The sequence below is a fragment of the Pelobates fuscus genome, chromosome 1, assembly GCF_036172605.1.
Source record: "Pelobates fuscus isolate aPelFus1 chromosome 1, aPelFus1.pri, whole genome shotgun sequence".
Lineage (NCBI taxonomy): Eukaryota > Metazoa > Chordata > Amphibia > Anura > Pelobatidae > Pelobates > Pelobates fuscus.
The window spans coordinates 205,119,886-205,147,218 of NC_086317.1; the positions used below are offsets into that span (position 1 = coordinate 205,119,886).

Sequence of the window (27,333 nt, forward strand, 5' to 3'; positions counted from 1 at the left end):
ATGGCGTAACTAGATTATATGGTACAGTTTGACATTAGAAATAATAACTCAATGGCTAGGAGTGTAGCAACAGTATTTGGTTATGTTAATAAATGATGTGTCCTGTTTTTCCCAAGAAGTTGTCTGTCGTTATTTGAAGGGGTAAGTTATGGTTTTAGGGGGATGAGTGGAATGCTATCCAATGCCCACTACGTACATACAGGTGGCAAACCTAAGAGTAGTGTTCAAAAAATTTTTCACAAATATTTATATTTTATTTTTATTTTTAAATGGGCCTGGGCCTGGGCCTGGAGCTGCAGCTCCATCAGCCCCTACGTTAATCCAGCCCTGACAGGTCATACAAAAACAATACCAAGATGGCACTGGTAAGCTGTTTTAAAAAATAAATGTCATTGATTAGTAATTTTGAGACAACAGATACACTGGTCAGCAATTTGGGCACAAAAATGGCTATTTGGACACCAAAGTGGCACTGATATGATGGGGACAAAAATATTTTAAAACTAAGATGGCACTGATTAGCTATATTGGGACAGAGAGATGGCACTGATGAGCTATTTTAAGACAAAGATGGCACTGGGAAGCTGTATGTATGCAAATATAGCACTAATAAGCTTTTTGCGAGCATAACTGGCACTGTAGGAAGTGGGTGACATGTGACCTGGGTTGAGGGTGTGTGGTTTCCATAGAAATTGAGTGTGGTTATAAGTATTATGTTTGTAAAGGGAGGAGTTAGCAATATAGCCACACCCACCAGTGGCACCAAAAATATTCTTTCACCCAGGCATCAGTGACCCCAGGATCGACCCTGGGTCAGTGTGTGTGTGTCTGTATGGGTCATTGTGTGTGTCTGTGTGGGTCAGTGTCTGTGTCTGCATGGGTCATTGTGTGTGTCTGTATGTTTGTGTCTGCATGGATCAGCGTGTACATATGGGTCAGTGTGCATCAATCTACGTGGGTTAGTGCGTGTGTCAGTTTGCATGGGTCAGTGTGTCTATATGTGTGTGTCTGCATGAGGTCAGTGTGTCTCTAGCTGTGTGTGTCTGCATGGGGTCAGTGTGTGTCTATATGTGTGTGTCTGCATGAGGTCAGTGTGTCTCTATATGTGTGTGTCTGCATGGGGTCAGTGTGCGTCAGTCTACATGGGTTAGAGCGTGTGTGTCAGTTTGCATGGGTGTACTTGAGTCAGCATGTGTATTAGTCTGCATGATTGGGTGGAGCAAACGGGGCAGCAATTTTTTTTTTGCCTAGGGCGGCAAAAATGCTTGCACCGGCCCTGTTTATAAATATAAAAAGCTAAGGTGCTATGGAAAAATGCAAAGTTCTAATCGTAATGTTAGCGTATAAAGTTTTATTTACTTTGATATGCTAGTAAAACACTTCAATTCAGCTGTGCATTCTGCAGTAATTTAACCCCTTAACCCCTTAAGGCCGAGTGACGGACCTCGTCCGTCACGCGGTAAAATTAACCTCAGATCGCAGCAATCGCGACGATCGTGGGGTTAATGGTGCTTTGGTCTGCCTCTGAATTAGAGGCAGACCAGGAGCACCGGATCGGGCTGTCCCAGTACATGTGCCCGCTCTGACAGCATGTCAGAGCGAGCACATGTGCTGTGTATACTTACCTTCCGCCTCCCTGCACTTCCGGGTTCAGTGTGAAGTGCAGGGAGACGGATCAGTGCTGAAAAAAAAATAAAGTTTATTTAAAATCCCACCCCCATTTTAATAAAAAAATTAACTCCTTCTCTGCCAATTGATCACTGACTACAGTGATCAATTGGCAGGGATTGCATTTTAATATGATCTGATTTTTTTTTAACCCCTGAGGGTTAATTCTTTTTTTTTTTAAACCTCAGGGGTTAAATGTATTTTATTAATTAATTTAAGTATTTTAAAATTATATATTTAGCTAGCTGGGGAGGGTGGAAGATAGTGGGGAATTGGGGGATTTGGTGTTAGGCTAACTAGGGGTTAACGTTAAAAAAGTTTTAAAATAAGCTTTAAAAAGTTAAAGATTAAGTTAAAAAAAGTTTTAATAACGTTTAAGTAAAAAAAAAAAAAACACCCCCCTTTACCCAGTCCAAATAAAAATTAACCCCTTCCCTGCCAGTCGATCACTGCCTACAGTGATCAAAACACAGATCACAGTATTATACTGTGATCTAATTTTTTTTAACCCCTGACGATTAACTTTTATTTATTTTTTAATCCTCAGGGGTTCAATTTATTTAATTAACTAATTTAAATATTGTATAATTAAATATTTTTTTTCTAGGTGGGGTGGGTGGGAGTTATGGGAAAATGGGGAATTTACAGTTAGTGCTGCTTACTGCTAGTTAGGGGTTAATGGTAAAAAAAAAAAAAAAAGCTTAGAAAAATGTTAAATCTGTAAAAAAAAGTTTTAAGAAAGTTTAGGAAGTTTAAAAAAATTAAATTAAAAACAAACTAGAGAAAAAACGATCCCACGCTCAGGTTCAAAATATGCCTTTTGAATTACCCCAGGGTGTATTCTTTAATAAATAGTATGTGTTTGTGGGGAAGTTTCAATAACCAACCATCTAAACTACTCCAAATTGGAACATGGACACAGCGTAAAACTTCAAAGTTAGAAAAAACTGAATGACTGCGTCTCAAATGTGCCCCTTCAACATCCACATATACCTGGCAAAGGTACATGCGGGGGTATTGCTGTACTCAGACCACATAGCTGAGCAACATATGAAGTATTATACAGTCGTAGCACACATAAGGTTTGCAAAATATACTGTGCAAACTCACTTTGTGTGTCAAAAAGGCAGAAAAAAACGCTTATTACCACTACACCTGGTACAAGCTAGCGGAAAAATGATCCCACGCTAAGGTTCAAAATATGCCTTTTGCTACCTGGGATCAGTGTATGGATAGGCAGGGATGGCTCTGTATTGGCTTACTAGGATGTATTGCAAATTCTCACCTTGGTTTCACTTAATAGTAATATTAGACAGAGGGAGGACTGGGGATGCCTGTTCCCAACCCTCCCAACCCCCGCACCCAATACCGAAGCTCTGCCCTGATCGATTCCTGTGGTGGGCCGTGAGAGGATGAGATACCTCAAATCTGTAGCACCTTGGGGAATACAGAAAGGCCGTTTTCACTCCTGTACGAGGTACCATTTCTGGGTTTGTTTGTTTATGGTTTTGTTATAGTTTTTGTTTTGTTTTTTTGGTAGGCCAGTATTTTTATCCGTACACACATAAGCTCGGGTTAAATCTGAATGTATCTTTCAAAATGCTGCGCAAGTTACAGCTCTGATCCCCTTCCTGCTGGTTACATTAGGTACTTGTACCTTGCTTAAATCAAGGAAGGAGGGGAAAGGGGGAAAGGGAAAAGAAAAAAAGAGGAAAGGAAAGATCTTTATTAACATATATATTAACCAAGGACAAGTCAAATGCAATCAGAACTTGCATACCTGTTGACTTATACCGCAAATGTAGGGGTACTAACCTATGCAATGATCCCTTTTTGTAATGACATATACCTGGCAAAGGTACATACGGGGGTATTTTTGTACTAAGCCGACATAGCTGAACAACATATAAAGTATTATAGAGTGGTGGTACACATAAGGTTTGCAAAATATACTGTGCAAACTCACTTTGTGTGTCAAAAAGGCAGAAAAAACGCTTATTACCACTACACCTGGTACAAGCTAGCGGAAAAATTATCCCACGCTAAGGTTCAAAATATGCCTTTTGAAATACCCTGGGGTGTCTACTTTAAGAAATGGTTGACCTTTGTGGGGTAGTTTGAATTTAAAACCTGCGAAGATGCTTGGAAATTACACATAGGCCCAGCGTCAAAATTCAAAGTTCTGTAAAAACTGATATGGCTTGGTCTCCTATATGGCACTGTAGCTTCACAAAATAGTGCCAAAGGCATTCATTGGGGATGTCTTTTTACTCAGAAGACTTAGCTGAGCATAATTTGGGGGTTTTGAACTTAGTGGCACATATGAAATATACAAAATGCCCAGCAAAAATGCAATCCGTATGTAAAAAAAATGCCCCAAATTATTTTTTACCACATACTTTGGCATATATTGCTGAAAAAATGGGGGCATGCTAAGTCACAATATGCACCTTATGATATACCCTGGAGTGTCTACTTTTACAAATGGTAGGTCTTTGTGGGGTTTTTTTGAACAGTCAAACTGTTATAATACCCCAAATGGAAGCATAGGCTCATTAAATCCGTCTCTCAAAATTCTACTGTGAATACTGAAAAGGACAGGTCTCCTATATGGCACTGTAGCTTCACGAAATAGTGCCATAGACATACAATGGGGGTGTCCTTTTACTCAGAAGACTTAGCTGAGCATAATTTGGGGGGTTTGAACTTAGTGGCACATATGAAATATACAAAATGCCCAGCAAAAATGCAATCCGTATGTAAAAAATGCACAAAATTATTTTTTACCACATACTTTGGCATGTAATGGTAAAAAATGGGGGCATGTTAAGGCACAATATGCACCTTATGAGATACCCTGGAGTGTCTACTTTTACAAATGGTAGACCTTTGTGGGGTTTTTTTGAACAGTCAAACTGTTATAATACCCCAAATGGAAGCATAGGCTCATTAAATCCGTCTCTCAAAATTCTACTGTGAATACTGAAGAGGACAGGTCTCCTATATGGCACTGTAGCTTCACGAAATAGTGCCAAAGACATACAATGGGGGTACCGTTGTACTCAGCAGAAGTAACTGAACACATAATAAAACTTTGTACAGGAATAGCACACACCAACTTTACAAAATACACATGAGAAGTTCTTTGTTGTAAGTTTGTGTGCGAAAACCCCCAAAAAACACAATTTTACTCCAATATTTAGCAGAGGTTGGCGGTAAAATGGCTACGTAGAAAGTGTCAAAACAACTTAGGTAAATAGCCTGTGGTGTCTACTTTATATAAATATATACTTTTGTGTGGCAATTTTGTTTTCTTTTATGGCTATTAAGCTTACAAGACAAACATACCAAATTCTAAAATCGCTCCACATTAAAAGTTTATTTTACTCCTTGTGCTTTGTGACCTGTAACTACCAAAAAAAACCTTAAAATCCCAGACACATTATATATTCTGTAAATCAGAACAACTAAATGAATTTATTTTTAATTACTTTCCTTAACCTGCACTAATTGTGCACACATTATTATTGCAAAAACTGCAAAAAAAACACAACATTTTTCATTTTTTTTTCATTTTTCTGTATTTTTTAATAATAAATAAGCATTTATGTATATATATGTTACATCAAATTAAAGCCCTTTCTGTCCTTTAAAAAACGTTATATAATATGCGTTGGTGCAATAAATTAGTCAAATGCAAATTGCAGTTGAACGCAAACAGCAAAAAATGCAAAAAATGCCGTTGTCATATAGTGAAAGACAAGCTTCCGAAGCTCTGTCCTTAAGGGGTTAAGGACGGAGCCAAATGCACACGTTGTGAACGAAACAAAATGTAAACAAAAGCTGGCATTTGCGCTATATGTCTGTCCAACCGTAATTCACCTCTTTCATATTAAATGCACCCCTCTTATTATATATAATTTTATTCAGGGGAAACAGGGCTTTCATTTAATATCAAATATTTAGCTATGAAACATAATTTAATATGAAAAAAAATGGGAGAAAATAAGAAATTTTGTTATTTTTTTAGTTCTACATGACATTTTAACTGTCAACGTCATAATACTGTTTGCTTTTACTGCAATAAAATACACATATTTGTATTCAGCAAAGTCTCACGTGTAAAACAGTACACAAACACTGGCCAAAGTTAGCGTTAGTATTTGTTTGTGTGTGAAAAATGCAAAAAACGCCAATTTTGGCTAGGGTTTGTGACTAAGTGGCTACTATAAAGACTGGACATACCCCGTTTGCAATACCTTGGGTTGTCTACTATTGCAAATGGTATGCCATCATAGGGGTAATTTTCATTCTTGGGCTACCATAGGGTCTGAAAGGCAACGTACCCAATCTGGCAAATTTTAATGTGAAACACTAATATTTGTGTTCAGCAAAGTCCCCCGAGTAGAACAGTACCCCCCATGTACAGGTTTTATGGTGTCTTGGAAAGTTATAGGGTTAAATATTGTGCTAGCAAATTAAATTCCCTTTACTTTCGGCATGGGTTGTCAGGCAGGTCCCGCTAATTGTAAATAATTAAGATACCCAATTATATAAAAATATTACATAAATATATATGTAGAATTAATATATGTATATATATATGTATGTGAATATATATATACATATAATATTTCTAAAATATTTTTATTTATATATAGGTATATATATAGTGATATTTAAGTATATATTTATGTATATAGATATATATATTATTTCGTTCTACGTGTTTTTTTATATAAATATATATATAAATATTACAATACAGTTAGAACGAAATAACACACATCTATATATTTTTTAATTATTATTTTTTAATTATTTTATTTATTTTATTTTTTAACGTATTTACATATAAAAAAATTTTATATTATATATAAATATATATATATATAACAATAATTCTATATATATTTAATCAGTATCAGTCTACGTGTAATTTGATATTAATATATATATAACAATAATTCTATATATATTAATAGTGAAATACACCTATACAGTGTATGTGTGTGTATGTATATGTGTATATATATACTTAGATCATATATATATATAATATATATATATATATGATCTAAGTATATATTATTATTTTTTTACACTTTTAACATTTATTTTATTTTATTTTCAGCCAGTAGGGGGACCACCTGTCATTACAGGCAATCCCCCTGCTGGCAATACAGAAGCCAGCTATCCCTGCCATGTGATTGTGAGGCACCGGGTAAGTAAGGAAAGACCAGAGGGCGTACTATTACGCCCGGCGGCGTTTAGAGCCGCCTATAATAGGACGTAATAGTACGCCCTCCGGTCTTAAGGGGTTAATAAATAGTATAATAATAATAATAAAAAAGACCAATAGTAGCACAGAGACTGGCCCTGTATATGTTTGAATAGAGCTCTCATATCCCCTCTGAACTGTAGATTTTTAGAAAACTTGTGCCACATGTATGCAGATGAACAGAAAGAATGCGAAAACCCATGGGTGGCAAGGTGTCCAATGATTTTCAGATCAATCCGCTGACAGGTTTCCATTCATTTCTGGGATTTCTATCACCACATCTTTGACATTTTGACATTCAGTGGAGTCTTGTGTATCGGGTGACTTTTTCTTGCACTGTCCATTAATGCAAGGTCTTACTATGGCAGGTAGTTCCATCTCTATAGTACTGGAGTTTTCCTCAGTTCCTGACGGGTTTTCATCTACTACTGCATTGTTTATTGGCATGTCTTGTGCATCTTGGAATTCAGCTGAGTCTTGTGTAGCTGGTGCCTTTTTCTTGCACAGACCATTCTGAGAAGGTTTTACAAAGGCCAAGCATATAGCACCAAGTGCCATCCCGACAGCACTGAAGTAGAATGCAGACCCATAATATTTTGTTTTGTCCACCAGTAAACCTAAATAAAAGAAAATAAAACAAAAAAGTAGAAACATTACTTTCAGCCATATAATCTTCTGCAGACATAGCTTGTACTTATGTTAACCCCTTAACGCCGTTACGGCGTTCTATGCCGTCCCGCATTAAATGGGCTTTAAAGCCGTTGCGGTGGCAGAGAACGGCTTAAGCCCCCAGCAGCTACGATTTACTCACCTCCGCCGCGATCCTCTTCTGGAGGGCTGCCTGACAGCCCAGGCAGCCCTCCCACGGCAAATGAAGGTTTGTCCTTGCCAAATAAGGGATGGTAGATTAGATGAAAAGGGGCATAATGGCCGGGTCTCATCCTCCCCCTGTCTCTTATAATGAACCTGGAGGAGGTACCAGGTTGGACGTGTCCCCACTGGGTTGCAAGTCGACCGGTGGGGAGCATTATGGTTGGGCCCCACCGAGCGGAAAACCGGCTGGTGGGGAGCCCTGAAAAGGAAGATGTTTTATTATGCCGAGGGAGGGAGGTGAGAGCCTTGGGGAAGTTAGATTGGCAAGGACAGTTTCTTGATTACTGTATGACTGTATGAAAAGTGTTTATGTTAATTTATTAATTAATTATTATGTTATACGTTTAAGGAGTTATACAGTATTTGGTTATGTTAATAAATGCTGTGGCCCGTTTTTCCCAAGAAGTTGTCTGTCGTTATTTGAAGGGGTAAGTTATGGTTTTATGGGGGGATGAGGGGAATGCTCTCCAATGCCCACTATGTTCATACATGGCCCCAGGGAGAGTGCGCAGCTTAGCGGACAGGGGCACATGTATGAGTGTGGGATGGATGATGCATGATTGGCTATGTGCTACGTGTGGGAGTGTGAGATGTGAGGAAATGGGTGGTGACAAAGCAGACTGACCTCAGTGCCACTTAGGAGCCGGGCCAGCAACAAGTTTCCCGCCCACCCTCCCTTTGCTGCTTTGGGCCCGGGGATTGTCACAGCGAGGCGGGGGCATGTCCTTGCCAAATAAGGGATGGTAGATTAGATGAAAAGGGGGATAATGGCCGGGTTTCATCCTCCCGCTGTCTCTTATGGTGAACCTGGAGGAGGTACCAGGTTGGACCTGTCCCCACTGGGTTGTAAGTCGACCGGTGGGGAGCATTATGGTTGGGCCCCACCGAGCGGAAAACCGGCTGGTGGGGAGCCCTGAAAAGGAAGATGTTTTATTATGCCTAGGGGGGGAGGTGAGAGCCTTGGGGAAGTTAGATTGGCAAGGACGGTTTCTTTATTACTGTATGACTGTATGAAAAGTGTTTATGTTAATTTATTAATTTATTATTATGTTATACGTTTAAGGAGTTATACAGTATTTGGTTATAAATTAGAGGAAATGAGGGAGAAACTTTCCTGAACAGGAAGTAAATCCCTACAAAACCAGTACCCCAGTGGAACACTCTATATAAATCACATTAAAAGTGTATCTCGGACACGGTGCAAACCACATAGAAAAATAATAAACAAGTTTATTGATAAAAAAATAATTAAAGGTAGCACCACTTGTCTAAGTACATTAGACTGATCAAACAGTCATTGTGGACAAAACACAAAAAAAGACAGACTCCAGCTTCATATGGCGTAACTAGATTATATGGTACAGTTTGACATTAGAAATAATAACTCAATGGCTAGGAGTGTAGCAACAGTATTTGGTTATGTTAATAAATGATGTGTCCTGTTTTTCCCAAGAAGTTGTCTGTCGTTATTTGAAGGGGTAAGTTATGGTTTTAGGGGGATGAGTGGAATGCTATCCAATGCCCACTACGTACATACAGGTGGCAAACCTAAGAGTAGTGTTCAAAAAATTTTTCAAAAATATTTATATTTTATTTTTATTTTTAAATGGGCCTGGGCCTGGGCCTGGAGCTGCAGCTCCATCAGCCCCTACGTTAATCCAGCCCTGACAGGTCATACAAAAACAATACCAAGATGGCACTGGTAAGCTGTTTTAAAAAATAAATGTCATTGATTAGTATTTTTGAGACAACAGATACACTGGTCAGCAATTTGGGCACAAAAATGGCTATTTGGACACCAAAGTGGCACTGATATGATGGGGACAAAAATATTTTAAAACTAAGATGGCACTGATTAGCTATATTGGGACAGAGAGATGGCACTGATGAGCTATTTTAAGACAAAGATGGCACTGGGAAGCTGTATGTATGCAAATATAGCACTAATAAGCTTTTTGCGAGCATAACTGGCACTGTAGGAAGTGGGTGACATGTGACCTGGGTTGAGGGTGTGTGGTTTCCATAGAAATTGAGTGTGGTTATAAGTATTATGTTTGTAAAGGGAGGAGTTAGCAATATAGCCACACCCACCAGTGGCACCAAAAATATTCTTTCACCCAGGCATCAGTGACCCCAGGATCGACCCTGGGTCAGTGTGTGTGTGTCTGTATGGGTCATTGTGTGTGTCTGTGTGGGTCAGTGTCTGTGTCTGCATGGGTCATTGTGTGTGTCTGTATGTTTGTGTCTGTATGGATCAGCGTGTACATATGGGTCAGTGTGCATCAATCTACGTGGGTTAGTGCGTGTGTCAGTTTGCATGGGTCAGTGTGTCTATATGTGTGTGTCTGCATGAGGTCAGTGTGTCTCTAGCTGTGTGTGTCTGCATGGGGTCAGTGTGTGTCTATATGTGTGTGTCTGCATGAGGTCAGTGTGTCTCTATATGTGTGTGTCTGCATGGGGTCAGTGTGCGTCAGTCTACATGGGTTAGAGCGTGTGTGTCAGTTTGCATGGGTGTACTTGAGTCAGCATGTGTATTAGTCTGCATGATTGGGTGGAGCAAACGGGGCAGCAATTTTTTTTTTGCCTAGGGCGGCAAAAATGCTTGCACCGGCCCTGTTTATAAATATAAAAAGCTAAGGTGCTATGGAAAAATGCAAAGTTCTAATCGTAATGTTAGCGTATAAAGTTTTATTTACTTTGATATGCTAGTAAAACACTTCAATTCAGCTGTGCATTCTGCAGTAATTTAACCCCTTAACCCCTTAAGGCCGAGTGACGGACCTCGTCCGTCACGCGGTAAAATTAACCTTAGATCGCAGCAATCGCGGCGATCGTGGGGTTAATGGTGCTTTGGTCTGCCTCTGAATTAGAGGCAGACCAGGAGCACCGGATCGGGCTGTCCCAGTACATGTGCCCGCTCTGACAGCATGTCAGAGCGAGCACATGTGCTGTGTATACTTACCTTCCGCCTCCCTGCACTTCCGGGTTCAGTGTGAAGTGCAGGGAGACGGATCAGTGCTGAAAAAAAAATAAAGTTTATTTAAAATCCCACCCCCATTTTAATAAAAAAATTAACTCCTTCTCTGCCAATTGATCACTGACTACAGTGATCAATTGGCAGGGATTGCATTTTAATATGATCTGATTTTTTTTTAACCCCTGAGGGTTAATTCTTTTTTTTTTTAACCCTCAGGGGTTAAATGTATTTTATTAATTAATTTAAGTATTTTAAAATTATATATTTAGCTAGCTGGGGAGGGTGGAAGATAGTGGGGAATTGGGGGATTTGGTGTTAGGCTAACTAGGGGTTAACGTTAAAAAAGTTTTAAAATAAGCTTTAAAATTTAAAGATTAAGTTAAAAAAAGTTTTAATAACGTTTAAGTAAAAAAAAAAAAAAAACACCCCCCTTTACCCAGTCCAAATAAAAATTAACCCCTTCCCTGCCAGTCGATCACTGCCTACAGTGATCAAAACACAGATCACAGTATTATACTGTGATCTAATTTTTTTTAACCCCTGACGATTAACTTTTATTTATTTTTTAATCCTCAGGGGTTCAATTTATTTAATTAACTAATTTAAATATTGTATAATTAAATATTTTTTTTCTAGGTGGGGTGGGTGGGAGTTATGGGAAAATGGGGAATTTACAGTTAGTGCTGCTTACTGCTAGTTAGGGGTTAATGGTAAAAAAAAAAAAAAGCTTAGAAAAATGTTAAATCTGTAAAAAAAAGTTTTAAGAAAGTTTAGGAAGTTTAAAAAAATTAAATTAAAAACAAACTAGAGAAAAAACGATCCCACGCTCAGGTTCAAAATATGCCTTTTGAATTACCCCAGGGTGTATTCTTTAATAAATAGTATGTGTTTGTGGGGAAGTTTCAATAACCAACCATCTAAACTACTCCAAATTGGAACATGGACACAGCGTAAAACTTCAAAGTTAGAAAAAACTGAATGACTGCGTCTCAAATGTGCCCCTTCAACATCCACATATACCTGGCAAAGGTACATGCGGGGGTATTGCTGTACTCAGACCACATAGCTGAGCAACATATGAAGTATTATACAGTCGTAGCACACATAAGGTTTGCAAAATATACTGTGCAAACTCACTTTGTGTGTCAAAAAGGCAGAAAAAAACGCTTATTACCACTACACCTGGTACAAGCTAGCGGAAAAATGATCCCACGCTAAGGTTCAAAATATGCCTTTTGCTACCTGGGATCAGTGTATGGATAGGCAGGGATGGCTCTGTATTGGCTTACTAGGATGTATTGCAAATTCTCACCTTGGTTTCACTTAATAGTAATATTAGACAGAGGGAGGACTGGGGATGCCTGTTCCCAACCCTCCCAACCCCCGCACCCAATACCGAAGCTCTGCCCTGATCGATTCCTGTGGTGGGCCGTGAGAGGATGAGATACCTCAAATCTGTAGCACCTTGGGGAATACAGAAAGGCCGTTTTCACTCCTGTACGAGGTACCATTTCTGGGTTTGTTTGTTTATGGTTTTGTTATAGTTTTTGTTTTTGTTTTTTTGGTAGGCCAGTATTTTTATCCGTACACACATAAGCTCGGGTTAAATCTGAATGTATATTTCAAAATGCTGCGCAAGTTACAGCTCTGATCCCCTTCCTGCTGGTTACATTAGGTACTTGTACCTTGCTTAAATCAAGGAAGGAGGGGAAAGGGGGAAAGGGAAAAGAAAAAAAGAGGAAAGGAAAGATCTTTATTAACATATATATTAACCAAGGACAAGTCAAATGCAATCAGAACTTGCATACCTGTTGACTTATACCGCAAATGTAGGGGTACTAACCTATGCAATGATCCCTTTTTGTAATGACATATACCTGGCAAAGGTACATACGGGGGTATTTTTGTACTAAGCCGACATAGCTGAACAACATATAAAGTATTATAGAGTGGTGGTACACATAAGGTTTGCAAAATATACTGTGCAAACTCACTTTGTGTGTCAAAAAGGCAGAAAAAACGCTTATTACCACTACACCTGGTACAAGCTAGCGGAAAAATTATCCCACGCTAAGGTTCAAAATATGCCTTTTGAAATACCCTGGGGTGTCTACTTTAAGAAATGGTTGACCTTTGTGGGGTAGTTTGAATTTAAAACCTGCGAAGATGCTTGGAAATTACACATAGGCCCAGCGTCAAAATTCAAAGTTCTGTAAAAACTGATATGGCTTGGTCTCCTATATGGCACTGTAGCTTCACAAAATAGTGCCAAAGGCATTCATTGGGGATGTCTTTTTACTCAGAAGACTTAGCTGAGCATAATTTGGGGGTTTTGAACTTAGTGGCACATATGAAATATACAAAATGCCCAGCAAAAATGCAATCCGTATGTAAAAAAAATGCCCCAAATTATTTTTTACCACATACTTTGGCATATATTGCTGAAAAAATGGGGGCATGCTAAGTCACAATATGCACCTTATGATATACCCTGGAGTGTCTACTTTTACAAATGGTAGGTCTTTGTGGGGTTTTTTTGAACAGTCAAACTGTTATAATACCCCAAATGGAAGCATAGGCTCATTAAATCCGTCTCTCAAAATTCTACTGTGAATACTGAAAAGGACAGGTCTCCTATATGGCACTGTAGCTTCACGAAATAGTGCCATAGACATACAATGGGGGTGTCCTTTTACTCAGAAGACTTAGCTGAGCATAATTTGGGGGGTTTGAACTTAGTGGCACATATGAAATATACAAAATGCACAGCAAAAATGCAATCCGTATGTAAAAAATGCACAAAATTATTTTTTACCACATACTTTGGCATGTAATGGTAAAAAATGGGGGCATGTTAAGGCACAATATGCACCTTATGAGATACCCTGGAGTGTCTACTTTTACAAATGGTAGACCTTTGTGGGGTTTTTTTGAACAGTCAAACTGTTATAATACCCCAAATGGAAGCATAGGCTCATTAAATCCGTCTCTCAAAATTCTACTGTGAATACTGAAAAGGACAGGTCTCCTATATGGCACTGTAGCTTCACGAAATAGTGCCATAGACATACAATGGGGGTGTCCTTTTACTCAGAAGACTTAGCTGAGCATAATTTGGGGGGTTTGAACTTAGTGGCACATATGAAATATACAAAATGCCCAGCAAAAATGCAATCCGTATGTAAAAAATGCACAAAATTATTTTTTACCACATACTTTGGCATGTAATGGTAAAAAAATGGGGGCATGTTAAGGCACAATATGCACCTTATGATATACCCTGGAGTGTCTACTTTTACAAATGGTAGACCTTTGTGGGGTTTTTTTGAACAGTCAAACTGTTATAATACCCCAAATGGAAGCATAGGCTCATTAAATCCGTCTCTCAAAATTCTACTGTGAATACTGAAAAGGACAGGTCTCCTATATGGCACTGTAGCTTCACGAAATAGTGCCATAGACATACAATGGGGGTGTCCTTTTACTCAGAAGACTTAGCTGAGCATAATTTGGGGGGTTTGAACTTAGTGGCACATATGAAATATACAAAATGCCCAGCAAAAATGCAATCCGTATGTAAAAAATGCACAAAATTATTTTTTACCACATACTTTGGCATGTAATGGTAAAAAATGGGGGCATGTTAAGGCACAATATGCACCTTATGAGATACCCTGGAGTGTCTACTTTTACAAATGGTAGACCTTTGTGGGGTTTTTTTGAACAGTCAAACTGTTATAATACCCCAAATGGAAGCATAGGCTCATTAAATCCGTCTCTCAAAATTCTACTGTGAATACTGAAAAGGACAGGTCTCCTATATGGCACTGTAGCTTCACGAAATAGTGCCATAGACATACAATGGGGGTGTCCTTTTACTCAGAAGACTTAGCTGAGCATAATTTGGGGGGTTTGAACTTAGTGGCACATATGAAATATACAAAATGCCCAGCAAAAATGCAATCCGTATGTAAAAAATGCACAAAATTATTTTTTACCACATACTTTGGCATGTAATGGTAAAAAAATGGGGGCATGTTAAGGCACAATATGCACCTTATGATATACCCTGGAGTGTCTACTTTTACAAATGGTAGACCTTTGTGGGGTTTTTTTGAACAGTCAAACTGTTATAATACCCCAAATGGAAGCATAGGCTCATTAAATCCGTCTCTCAAAATTCTACTGTGAATACTGAAGAGGACAGGTCTCCTATATGGCACTGTAGCTTCACGAAATAGTGCCAAAGACATACAATGGGGGTACCGTTGTACTCAGCAGAAGTAACTGAACACATAATAAAACTTTGTACAGGAATAGCACACACCAACTTTACAAAATACACATGAGAAGTTCTTTGTTATAAGTTTGTGTGCGAAAACCCCCAAAAAACACAATTTTACTCCAATATTTAGCAGAGGTTGGCGGTAAAATGGCTACGTAGAAAGTGTCAAAACAACTTAGGTAAATAGCCTGTGGTGTCTACTTTATATAAATATATACTTTTGTGTGGCAATTTTGTTTTCTTTTATGGCTATTAAGCTTACAAGACAAACATACCAAATTCTAAAATCGCTCCACATTAAAAGTTTATTTTACTCCTTGTGCTTTGTGACCTGTAACTACCAAAAAAAACCTTAAAATCCCAGACACATTATATATTCTGTAAATCAGAACAACTAAATGAATTTATTTTTAATTACTTTCCTTAACCTGCACTAATTGTGCACACATTATTATTGCAAAAAAAACACAACATTTTTCATTTTTTTTTCATTTTTCTGTATTTTTTAATAATAAATAAGCATTTATGTATATATATGTTACATCAAATTAAAGCCCTTTCTGTCCTTTAAAAAAACGGTATATAATATGCGTTGGTGCAATAAATTAGTCAAATGACAATTGCAGTTGAACGCAAACAGCAAAAAATGCCGTTGTCATTAAGGGAAAGACAAGCTTCCGAAGCTCTGTCCTTAAGGGGTTAAGGACGGAGCCAAATGCACACGTTGTGAACGAAACAAAATGTAAACAAAAGCTGGCATTTGCGCTATATGTCTGTCCAACCGTAATTCACCTCTTTCATATTAAATGCACCCCCCTTATTATATATCATTTTATTCAGGGGAAACAGGGCTTTCATTTAATATCAAATATTTAGCTATGAAACATAATTTAATATGAAAAAAATGGGAGAAAATAAGAAATTTTGTTATTTTTTTAGTTCTACATGACATTTTAACTGTCAACGTCATAATACTGTTTGCTTTTACTGCAATAAAATACACATATTTGTATTCAGCAAAGTCTCACGTGTAAAACAGTACACAAACACTGGCCAAAGTTAGCGTTAGTATTTGTTTGTGTGTGAAAAATGCAAAAAACGCCAATTTTGGCTAGGGTTTGTGATTAAGTGGCTACTATAAAGACTGGACATACCCCGTTTGCAATACCTTGGGTTGTCTACTATTGCAAATGGTATGCCATCATAGGGGTAATTTTCATTCTTGGGCTACCATAGGGTCTGAAAGGCAACGTACCCAATCTGGCAAATTTTAATGTGAAACACTAATATTTGTGTTCAGCAAAGTCCCCCGAGTAGAACAGTACCCCCCATGTACAGGTTTTATGGTGTCTTGGAAAGTTATAGGGTTAAATATTGTGCTAGCAAATTAAATTCCCTTTACTTTCGGCATGGGTTGTCAGGCAGGTCCCGCTAATTGTAAATAATTAAGATACCCAATTATATAAAAATATTACATAAATATATATGTAGAATTAATATATGTATATATATATACGTATGTGAATATATATATATAATATTTCTAAAATATTTTTATTTATATATAGGTATATATATAGTGATATTTAAGTATATATTTATGTATATAGATATATATATTATTTCGTTCTACGTGTTTTTTGATATAAATATATATATTAATATTACAATACAGTTAGAACGAAATAACACACATCTATATATTTTTAAATTTTTTTTTTTTTAATTATTTTATTTATTTTATTTTTTAACGTATTTAAATATAAAACATTTTTATATTATATATATATATATATATAACAATAATTCTATATATATTTAATCAGTATCAGTCTACGTGTAATTTGATATTAATATATATATATATATATAATTATATATATATTAATAGTGAAATACACCTATACAGTGTATGTGTGTGTATGTATATGTGTACATATATACTTAGATCATATATATATATAATATATATATATATGATCTAAGTATATATTATTATTTTTTTACACTTTTAACATTTATTTTATTTTATTTTCAGCCAGTAGGGGGACCACCTGTCATTACAGGCAATCCCCCTGCTGGCAATACAGAAGCCAGCTAACCCGGCCATGTGATTGTGAGGTCCTCGCAAGGACCTCACTCTCACATGGCCGGGGGGGACCGGAGGAGGAAGAACTGCCGCGGGGGGGCTCCCTGGGAGTCCCCCCAACCGCGATCGCCGGCACCGGGTAAGTAAGGAAAGACCGGAGGGCGTACTATTACGCCCGGCGGCGTTTAGAGCCGCCTATAATAGGACGTAATAGTACGCCCTCCGGTCTTAAGGGGTTAATAAATAGTATAATAATAATAATAAAAAAGACCAATAGTAGCACAGAGACTGGCCCTGTATATGTTTGAATAGAGCTCTCATATCCCCTCTGAACTGTAGATTTTTAGAAAACTTGTGCCACATGTATGCAGATGAACAGAAAGAATGCGAAAACCCATGGGTGGCAAGGTGTCCAATGATTTTCAGATCAATCCGCTGACAGGTTTCCATTCATTTCTGGGATTTCTATCACCACATCTTGGACATTTTGACATTCAGTGGAGTCTTGTGTATCGGGTGACTTTTTCTTGCACTGTCCATTAATGCAAGGTCTTACTATGGCAGGTAGTTCCATCTCTATAGTACTGGAGTTTTCCTCAGTTCCTGACGGGTTTTCATCTACTACTGCATTGTTTATTGGCATGTCTTGTGCATCTTGGAATTCAGCTGAGTCTTGTGTAGCTGGTGCCTTTTTCTTGCACAGACCATTCTGAGAAGGTTTTACAAAGGCCAAGCATATAGCACCAAGTGCCATCCCGACAGCACTGAAGTAGAATGCAGACCCATAATATTTTGTTTTGTCCACCAGTAAACCTAAATAAAAGAAAATAAAACAAAAAAGTAGAAACATTACTTTCAGCCATATAATCTTCTGCAGACATAGCTTGTACTTATGTTAACCCCTTAACGCCGTTACGGCGTTCTATGCCGTCCCGCATTAAATGGGCTTTAAAGCCGTTGCGGTGGCAGAGAACGGCTTAAGCCCCCAGCAGCTACGATTTACTCACCTCCGCCGCGATCCTCTTCTGGAGGGCTGCCTGACAGCCCAGGCAGCCCTCCCACGGCAAATGAAGCCCCCGGGGGCCATGTGATCACTCTCAAAGAGCGATCACATGGCCCCCTATAGCTGGTTGTGGATTTGCCAGCAGGGGTACTGTCTGGAGTGTCAGACAGTCCCCCTGCTGGTGGATAGTGTTGGTAACAAAATACACTTAGAATGACATTCTATATCTATCTATCTATATATAAAATACAAATAACCGCAAATATATATATACAGATAAATATATATAATTACATAAATAACTACATAAGTGTACACGTAGACTTTAAATACATATATATGTATATATATTAAAATTCTATGTGTATATTTAAGTAATATTTTAACATAATTATGTGATTTAATTAGTTAAAATTTGATTGACATACCTGACAACCCAGGCAAAAAGTGCAGAGTGCATTTTTCACACATGATCGGCACTTTTACTGACGATATTATTGTTGTAATACAAGTTACCATTTTGAAACACTAACATTTGTATTCAGCAAAGTCTCCTGAGTAAAACAGTACCCCCCATGTACAGGTTTTATGGTGTTTTGGAAAGTTAGAGAGTCAAATATAAGGCTTGCATTTCATTTTTTTTGCATAAAAATTTGCCAGATTGATTATGTTGACTTTTGAGACCGTATGGTAGCCCAGGAATAAGAATTACCCCCATGATGACATACCATTTGCAAAAGCAGACAACCCAAGGTATTGCAAACGGGGTATGTCCAGTCATTTTTAGTAGCCACTTAGTTTTTTGCTTTTTTCACACAAAAACAAATATGAAAGCTAACTTTGGCCAGTGTCTGTGACTAAGTGGCTACTACAAAAGACTGGACATACCCCACTTGCAATACCTTGGGTAGTCTACTTTTGCAAATGGTATGCCATCATGGGGGTAATTCTTATTCCTGGGCTACCATACGATCTCAAAGGCAACATAACTAATCTGGCAAATTTCAATGTCAAAAAAAGGAAATGCAAGCCTTATATGTGACTCTCTAACTTTCCAAAACACCATAAAACCTGTACATGAGGGGTACTGTTATTCTCGGGAGACTTCACTAAACACAAATATTAGTGTTTTAAAACAGTAAAACATATTACAACAATAATATAGTCCATAAAAGTGCCGTTTGTTTGAAAAAAATGCAAAAAACTTCACTTTTACTTAAAATATCATTGTTTTAATAAAATTTACCAGTTTTAAACACTAATATTTCAGTTCAGCGAAGTCTCCCGAGTAAAACAGTATAGGTTATAGGTATTTAAAATCTACGTGCATACTAATGTAATCTTTTATGTAATTATATGTATTTATCTCTATATATATATTTGCGGTTATTTGCATTTTATATATAGATATATATATATAGAATGTCATTCTAAGTGTATTATGTTACCAATATATATATATTAATAGCAAAATACAGTTAGAATGAAATTACATATGCATATATAATTTATTTAAAATTTTGTTTCAATATTTTATTTATTTATTTTATTATTTTATTTATTTATTATTGTAATTAGACGTATTTATATATAATATATGTGTATATATCTATTATATATATAATATATATACATATTATATATATGTAACGTCATTCTAAGTGTATTTTAATATTAATATATATACTAATATTAATATTAAAATACACTTTGTATGACGTTACATATATATAATATGTATATATATTATATATATAATATATATACATATTATATATATATATATATATAAATACTTTTAATTTAATTTTACACATGTTTAATACATTTTTTTTACTCTTCCTACCAGCAGGGGGACTGTCTAATATTTTAGACAGTCCCCCTGCTGGCAGATCCATAGCCAGCTATGGGGGCCATGTGATCGCTCTTTGAGAGCGATCACATGGCCCCCGGGGGCCTCATTTGCCATGGGGGGGCTGCCTGGGCTGTCAGGCAGCCCCCCAGAAGAGGATCGCGGCGGAGGTAAGTAGCTGCGATCTTTTGGGGGCTTAAGCCGTTACGGCGTTCTATGCCGCCGCAACGGCTTTAAAGCCCTTTAAAGCCGCGACGGCATAGAACGCCGTAACGGCGTTAAGGGGTTAAACATATATTTCTCAGAATTCTTAGCCCCAGTGTTTGCTCCATCAGTGCAAACATTCCTGCTTTTTTGTATAAAACTAGGACTAGGATTATGAACTAGTGAGCAGGCACTGAGTCAGATGTAATTATTACACATTCACACAGCGCCTGATACTTGTGGAGTTTATAAACAGTTTTCCAGAGGATGCTGGACTGACCAAAACAGTCACATCTGTCATATTGCAGGGTTCGCAGTGTTGCATACCTCATTCAAATACTCAAAATAGGGTGACTCTAATCATTGTAGACAATATATGATTCTGTTATGATGGCACAAGGAAACGAGCCCTGTGGAGACACTCAGAGTATTGCAGGTTATCATTATTTTAAATTTTGGAGTGGGCATTGGCAGAGGCCAACAATGAAGATCAAAGGATGCCCAGTGCTGGCCCATGCACAGCTGGTGCTAACCAAGTGCTTGTCTTGTTGTGTGACTTCATGGGCTAGTGGGGAGATAAAAAAAAATAATTATAACAAATTGTATTAGTTACCTGTTAATGGGGGTCCCGTCAGTGATGTGAAACTTTGAATAAAGACAAAGACTCCAACTGCTGATTCCATCTTCTCGATGCCAACAATGTCCTTTTCCCCTATCAGCGGAATGTAAGTTGCTGCAACAGCTCCCATAATGTAGCTGTAAAAGAAGCTACATGCCATCAGTCCCAGAAAAGTATGAGCAAAAGGGATGGCAACAAGAGCCAGGCACAGCAGGATGACAAATGTCAGTTCAATGTAAATCTTATTAATTGGCTCCTTGTGCATGATAAGGCCTCCACTAATTCTTCCGAGGAGTTCAGCAAAGGCCATGAAGATAAGAATGCGTGTTGAAAGTTCTTCAGGTATGCCCAGACTTACACTGTAAGGAATAATGAATAGGGGAGGTACAGAAGTGCCAAAGACAGCAAATAATCCAAATAGTGTGTAAAATATAAAGCTAGTATTTTTCAATACAGAAAAATCAAGTACAAGCTCATCCTTTTCAGACTCTACTGGCTCAAGCATCTTCTCCTCTTTGGGCATGTCAGTCTTTGCCTTTGTATTGTCTACAGAATCTGTGATGTCTATAGTAATGCGTGTGTCCTTATTATCAACTTCTGAATGTTGTTTTGGGTCTTCTTCTGGTATAATAATGATTGGCTGTAGCAAGAATCCACAAACCATGATGACAAGTTGCAGAGCTCCGATGACGAACAGGCAAATTCTCCAGCCCATGTATTGCATAAGTGCAGTATAAGCTGGAAAGTAAAGAAAAAAGCATTATGAGCATGTAAGTGGGAAACAATCATCAGAAAAATATAAATCTCACAATATGTTTTTACATAGTTAAAACCCTTAAAACGTTCTTCATATTAGTATTCGTTTATACAGAATTTGTTGGCACTATATAAGTGTCAATAATAATAATGATAATCATAATAATAATAATAATAATAATAAAAAAGGAGCAATGATTAACTAGAAACGGAATTTACAGTGCTTAGGTCAAACATTGCCAAACTGGGATCATTATTGAGTTGAAACACAGTTCCCAATTTGCAGAACTGTTCCTGAATTCACTACAGTTTTGTTTGTTGTTGGGTTTACTCACCAAACTGTGAATTGCAAACCACATTTAAAAAAGAAAAAGAAATGTATAGTCACAACTTGGCTATTTTTGTTATTAGGTTTGCAATTCACTAGCATTCAGTCATTATCCATATAATTGTGCTTCGCAGTCTGCTGAAAAGTAGTTCTATGACCAAACATTTTTAGACTAGATTTAACCCCTTAACGACGAGTGACGGACGAGGTCCGTCACTCAGGGGAATGCGTTAATGACGAGTGACGGACCTCGTCCGTCACCCGTTAAAATTAACCCCAGATCGCCGCAATCGCGGCGATCGCGGGGTTAATGGTGCTCCGGTCTGCCTCTGCATTAGAGGCAGACCGGGAGCACCGGATCGGGCTGTCAGAGTACATGTGCCCGCTCTGACAGCATGCCAGAGCGGGCACATGTGCTGTGTATACTCACCTCCGCCTCCCTGCACTTCCTGGTTCTGTGTGAAGTGCAGGGAGACGGATCTTCAGTGATCCTGCCCCCTGGTGGAAAGAAAATATAGTAAAATTAAAATCCCACCCCCCTTTACCCCCCCTTTACCCATTTTAATAAAAAATTAACCCCTTCCCTGCCAATTGATCACTGACTACAGTGATCAATTGGCAGGGATTACATTTTACTAAGATCTGATTTTTTTTTAACCCCTGAGGGTTAATTCTTTTTTTTTTAACCCTCAGGGGTTCAATTTATTTTATTAATTAATTTAAATATTTTAAAATTATAAATTTAGCTAGCTGGGGAGGGTGGAAGTTAGTGGGGAATTGGGGGATTTAGTATTACGCTAACTAGGGGTTAACGTTAAAAAAAGTTTAAAAATACGCTTTAAAAAGTTAAAAAATTAAGTTAAAAAAAAGTTTTAGGGGGGCGGGGCCTGGCCGCCGGCCGGATCAGACACGCTTGGTCTGAGCTCCTGCCTCGGTGCCGGGAAATCGGAGCTAACGGCGGGCCATGGGCACACATCAACCTGCTACCGCAAGCATCAAAATACCAAAGCGATGGCGATGCCAGGGACACCCGAGGGGACCCCTAAGGGCACCAAAGTCACCCGATCGAGGCCTGAGGCCTACGGGCTTGAGCTCGGGTGAGACGGCCGCTCACCCAGTTCTCTGGCCGGTGGCCTGCCACCCCCCCCCCCCCCTCTGGGCCGGGGGGGTCATCCCGGTCCCCAAAGGCAACCACCACCGCGCACAGCTACATCTCCACTCTGGCCTGAGAACAGTGAAACCATGCGTACCAAGATGGCTGACCAGCAGATGTCTGGCACGGTCTGGCTGATACCTCGAGCCTGAGAACTACCGCGGATCCCCCGCCTAGCATACCAGGTGACATCCGTGCTAACCATGGTGGTGGTAGAGGGAGAGTGGGGGAAGGCCAGACCCCCCCTGGGCACACACCATCAAATAACGAGGCTGGCACACTTAATGGGCCCACCTGGGCTGAAGACCGCCGGGGTTGGAACCCCAGAGCACCGACCGCTTATGCTGATTATCCGATGCCGCAAGCGGTGACCAACAACAAGGACACACAGCAGCCCCCCACAGGGGAAGAACTCGGCCTCCCACGTGAGTTACCCGGTTCGCGGACCTGAGGTGCAGGCCTTCACACACAAGCCTGGGGCTGTAGGGGGGAATTGGCCAGACCCTGCCCCACATAGCCGCATTTTCCCACACACCTAAACCAGAGATGTGACACGGGCTGGGCTGGAACTTACCACCCCACAACGTACCTGCACAAGGCACTGTGACCCACTAGCACAGCAGCACCACGCCAGCCTGCATGTCTCACCTGAGGTACCAAGATGACCCCCACCTGCGAAAACCACCACCTGCCGATTCCTAGCAAGCTGGGACAGCCTGTAACATCCACCCTGGCAATGGGACTCTATCTATGGGACATATACTGATAGGTTCAGACTTGCTTGGATCTGAGCCAGTCCGGGCATAATTATTCCCATGTTACAGCAGAGAAACAATATATGAGTTTACTGTCAGCATTCTATGTCTCATAACATGCATGTCTATATTAAGCTTTTTGCAGCGCAGGAGGTCAGATAAGCATGCTATGTAGTTCCATGGGCGAACCGAAAGCAAGCTAACATGCCAGCATGTACTGATCTTCTCAGTACACTCTCACCCCTACCTAAGCTCACCCGCAGCATTGTTATTTCATTTTATGTCAGTGATTGTTATTACGCAGCTAAGCATTTACAGCACAACTAACTGAGAGAAATGTACTATCTTTTGCTAGCCTTAGCACTTAATGATTGTTAAACGTATGCTGATTCTGATTGCAGTCTATATGCCAGACAACCCTCAGTGAAACAAACCGTAACCCTACATACACCGGTGTTTATGCTCCATTTGCTAAAAATGCCAGTATTAGCGACGAATATAGCGGGAACACCACTTGCTTAAGCTCATCAATCTACCATTATCATTTAAAAAATTGTGCATGCATTACAGTTGCCATATGTGAAATGTATGTTGATTTGCGCACGTGACTGCTATTGTGGCACCACGGCACATCTGTGAATTCTTGCACACAAAAATAAAGAATTAAAAAAAAAAAAAAAAAAAAAGTTTTAATAACATTTAAGTAAAAAATTTAAAAAAATAAACCCTTTACCCAGTCCAAATAAAAATTAACCCCTTCCCTGCCAGTCGATCACTGCCTACAGTGATCAAAATACAGATCACAGTATTATACTGTTCTAATTTTTTTTTTTAACCCCTGACGATTAACTTTTATTTATTTTTTAACCCTCAGGGGTTAAATTTATTTAATTAACTAATTTAAATATTGTATAATTAAATATTTTGCTAGCTGGGGTGGGTGGGAGTTATGGGAAAATGGGGAATTTACTGTTAGTGCTGCTTACTGCTAGTTAGGGGTTAACGTAAAAAAAAAAGCTTAGAAAAATGTTAAATCTGTAAAAAAAAGTTTTACGAAAGTTTAGGAAACTTTAAAAAAATGAATAATCAAAACAAAAGTTTAAAAAATAGTTTTAAAAAGTAAAAAAAGTTTTAAAAAGTAAAAAAATACATTTAATAACGCTCATTACCACTACACCTGGTACAAGCTAGCGGAAAAATGATCCCACGCTAAGGTTCAAAATATGCCTTTTGAAATACCCTGGGATGTCTTCTTTAAGAAATGGTATGGCTTTATGGGGTATTTTGTTTATATAGCCTGGTAAAATACTCTAAAATGGGACATGGGCACAGCGTAAAAATTTAAAGTTTGAAAAAAAATGGAATGGCTGTGTCCCAAATGTGCCCCTCCGATGTCCACATATACCTGGCAAAGGTACATACGGGGGTATTTTTGTACTCAGCAGACATAGCTGAGCAACATATGAAGTATTATACAGTGGTAGTACACATAAGGTTTGCAAAATATACTGTGCAAACTCACTTTGTGTGTAAAAAAGGCAGAAAAAACGCTTATTACCACTACACCTGGTACAAGCTAGCGGAAAAATGATCCCACGCTAAGGTTCAAAATATGCCTTTTGAAATACCCTGGGATGTCTTCTTTAAGAAATGGTATGGCTTTATGGGGTATTTGGATTATATAGCCTGGTAAAATACTCTAAAATGGGACATGGGCACAGCGTAAAAATTCAAAATTTGAAAAAAATGGAATGGCTCTGTCCCAAATGTGCCCCTCCGATGTCCACATATACCTGGCAAAGGTACATACGGGGGTATTTTTGTACTCAGCAGACATAGCTGAGCAACATATGAAGTATTATACAGTGGTAGTACACATAAGGTTTGCAAAATATACTGTGCAAACTCACTTTGTGTGTCAAAAAGGCAGAAAAAACGCTTATTACCACTACACCTGGTACAAGCTAGCGGAAAAATGATCCCACGCTAAGGTTCAAAATATGCCTTTTGAAATACCCTGGGGTGTCTACTTGAAGAAATGGTAGGCCTTTGTGGGGTAGTTTGAATTTAAAACCTGCAAAGATGCTTGGAAATTGCACATAGGCCCGGCGTCAAAATTCAAAGTTCGGTCAAAACTGATATGACTTGGTCTCCTATATGGCACTGTAGCTTCACAAAATAGTGCCATAGACATACAATGGGGGTGTCCTTTTACTCAGAAGACTTAGCTGAGCATAATTTGGGGGGTTTGAACTTAGTGGCACACATGAAATATACAAAATGCCCAGCAAAAATGCAATCCGTATGTAAAAAATGCACAAAATTATTTTTTACCACATACTTTGGCATGTAATGGTAAAAAAATGGGGGCATGTTAAGGCACAATATGCACCTTATGAGATACCCTGGAGTGTCTTCTTTTACAAATGGTAGGCCTTTGTGGGGTGTTTTGAACAGTAAAACTGTTATAATACCCCAAATGGAAGCATAGGCTCATTAAATCCGTCTCTCAAAATTCTACTGTGAATACTGAAAAGGACAGGTCTCCTGTATGGCACTGTAGCTTCACGAAATAGTGCCATAGACATACAATGTTGGTGTCCTTTTACTCAGAAGACTTAGCTGAGCATAATTTGGGGGGTTTGAACTTAGTGGCACACATGAAATATACAAAATGCCCAGCAAAAATGCAATCCGTATGTAAAATATGCACAAAATTATTTTTTACCACATACTTTGGCATGTAATGGTAAAAAAATGGGGGCATGTTAAGGCACAATATGCACCTTACGAGATACCCTGGAGTGTCTACTTTTACAAATGGTAGGCCTTTGTGGGGTTTTTTTGAACAGTCAAACTACTATAATACCCCAAATGGAAGCATAGGCTCATTAAATCCGTCTCTCAAAATTCTTCTGTGAATACTGAAAAGGACAGGTCTCCTATATGGCACTGTAGCTTCACGAAATAGTGCCAAAGACATACAATGGGGGTACCGTTGTACTCAGCAGAAGTAACTGAACACATAATAAAACTTTGTACAGGAATAGCACACACCAACTTTACAAAATACACATGAGAAGTTCTTTGTTATAAGTTTGTGTGCGAAAACCCCAAAAAAACACAATTTTACTCCAATATTTAGCAGAGGTTGGCGGTAAAATGGCTACGTAGAAAGTGTCAAAACAACCTTAGGTAAATAGCCTGTGGTGTCTACTTTATATAAATATATACTTTTGTGTGGCAATTTTGTTTTCTTTTATGGCTATTAGGCTTACAAGACAAACATACCAAATTCTAAAATCGCTCCACATAAAAAGTTTATTTTACTCCTTGTGCTTTGTGACCTGTAACTACCAAAAAAAACTGAAAATCCCAGACACATTATATATTCTGTAATTCAGAACAACTAAATGAATTTATTTTTAATTACTTTCCTTAACCTGCACTAATTATGTACACATTATTATTGCAAAAACTGTAAAAAAAA

At 38.4% G+C, this 27,333-nt stretch overlaps 1 protein-coding gene and 1 long non-coding RNA gene across 2 annotated transcripts in view; both read right to left on the minus strand.

Annotated features, from left to right (window-relative positions):
• Nucleotides 1-507: 507 nt before the first annotated feature.
• LOC134591252 (uncharacterized) overlaps nucleotides 508-27,333 on the minus strand; it is a 180,735-nt gene continuing 153,909 nt past the window's right edge. Inside the window, exons 2-3 of the long non-coding RNA XR_010088061.1 lie at nucleotides 9,675-9,705; nucleotides 508-546 (exon numbers count right to left, since the gene is read on the minus strand). This is a non-coding gene — a long non-coding RNA (uncharacterized LOC134591252). The remainder of the gene's footprint in view (nucleotides 547-9,674; nucleotides 9,706-27,333) is intronic.
• LOC134600740 (monocarboxylate transporter 7-like) overlaps nucleotides 17,601-27,333 on the minus strand; it is a 39,183-nt gene continuing 29,450 nt past the window's right edge. Inside the window, exons 4-5 of the mRNA XM_063445127.1 lie at nucleotides 20,846-21,589; nucleotides 17,601-17,986 (exon numbers count right to left, since the gene is read on the minus strand). Of these exons, the coding sequence (XP_063301197.1) occupies nucleotides 17,601-17,986; nucleotides 20,846-21,589 (1,130 nt within the window). The remainder of the gene's footprint in view (nucleotides 17,987-20,845; nucleotides 21,590-27,333) is intronic.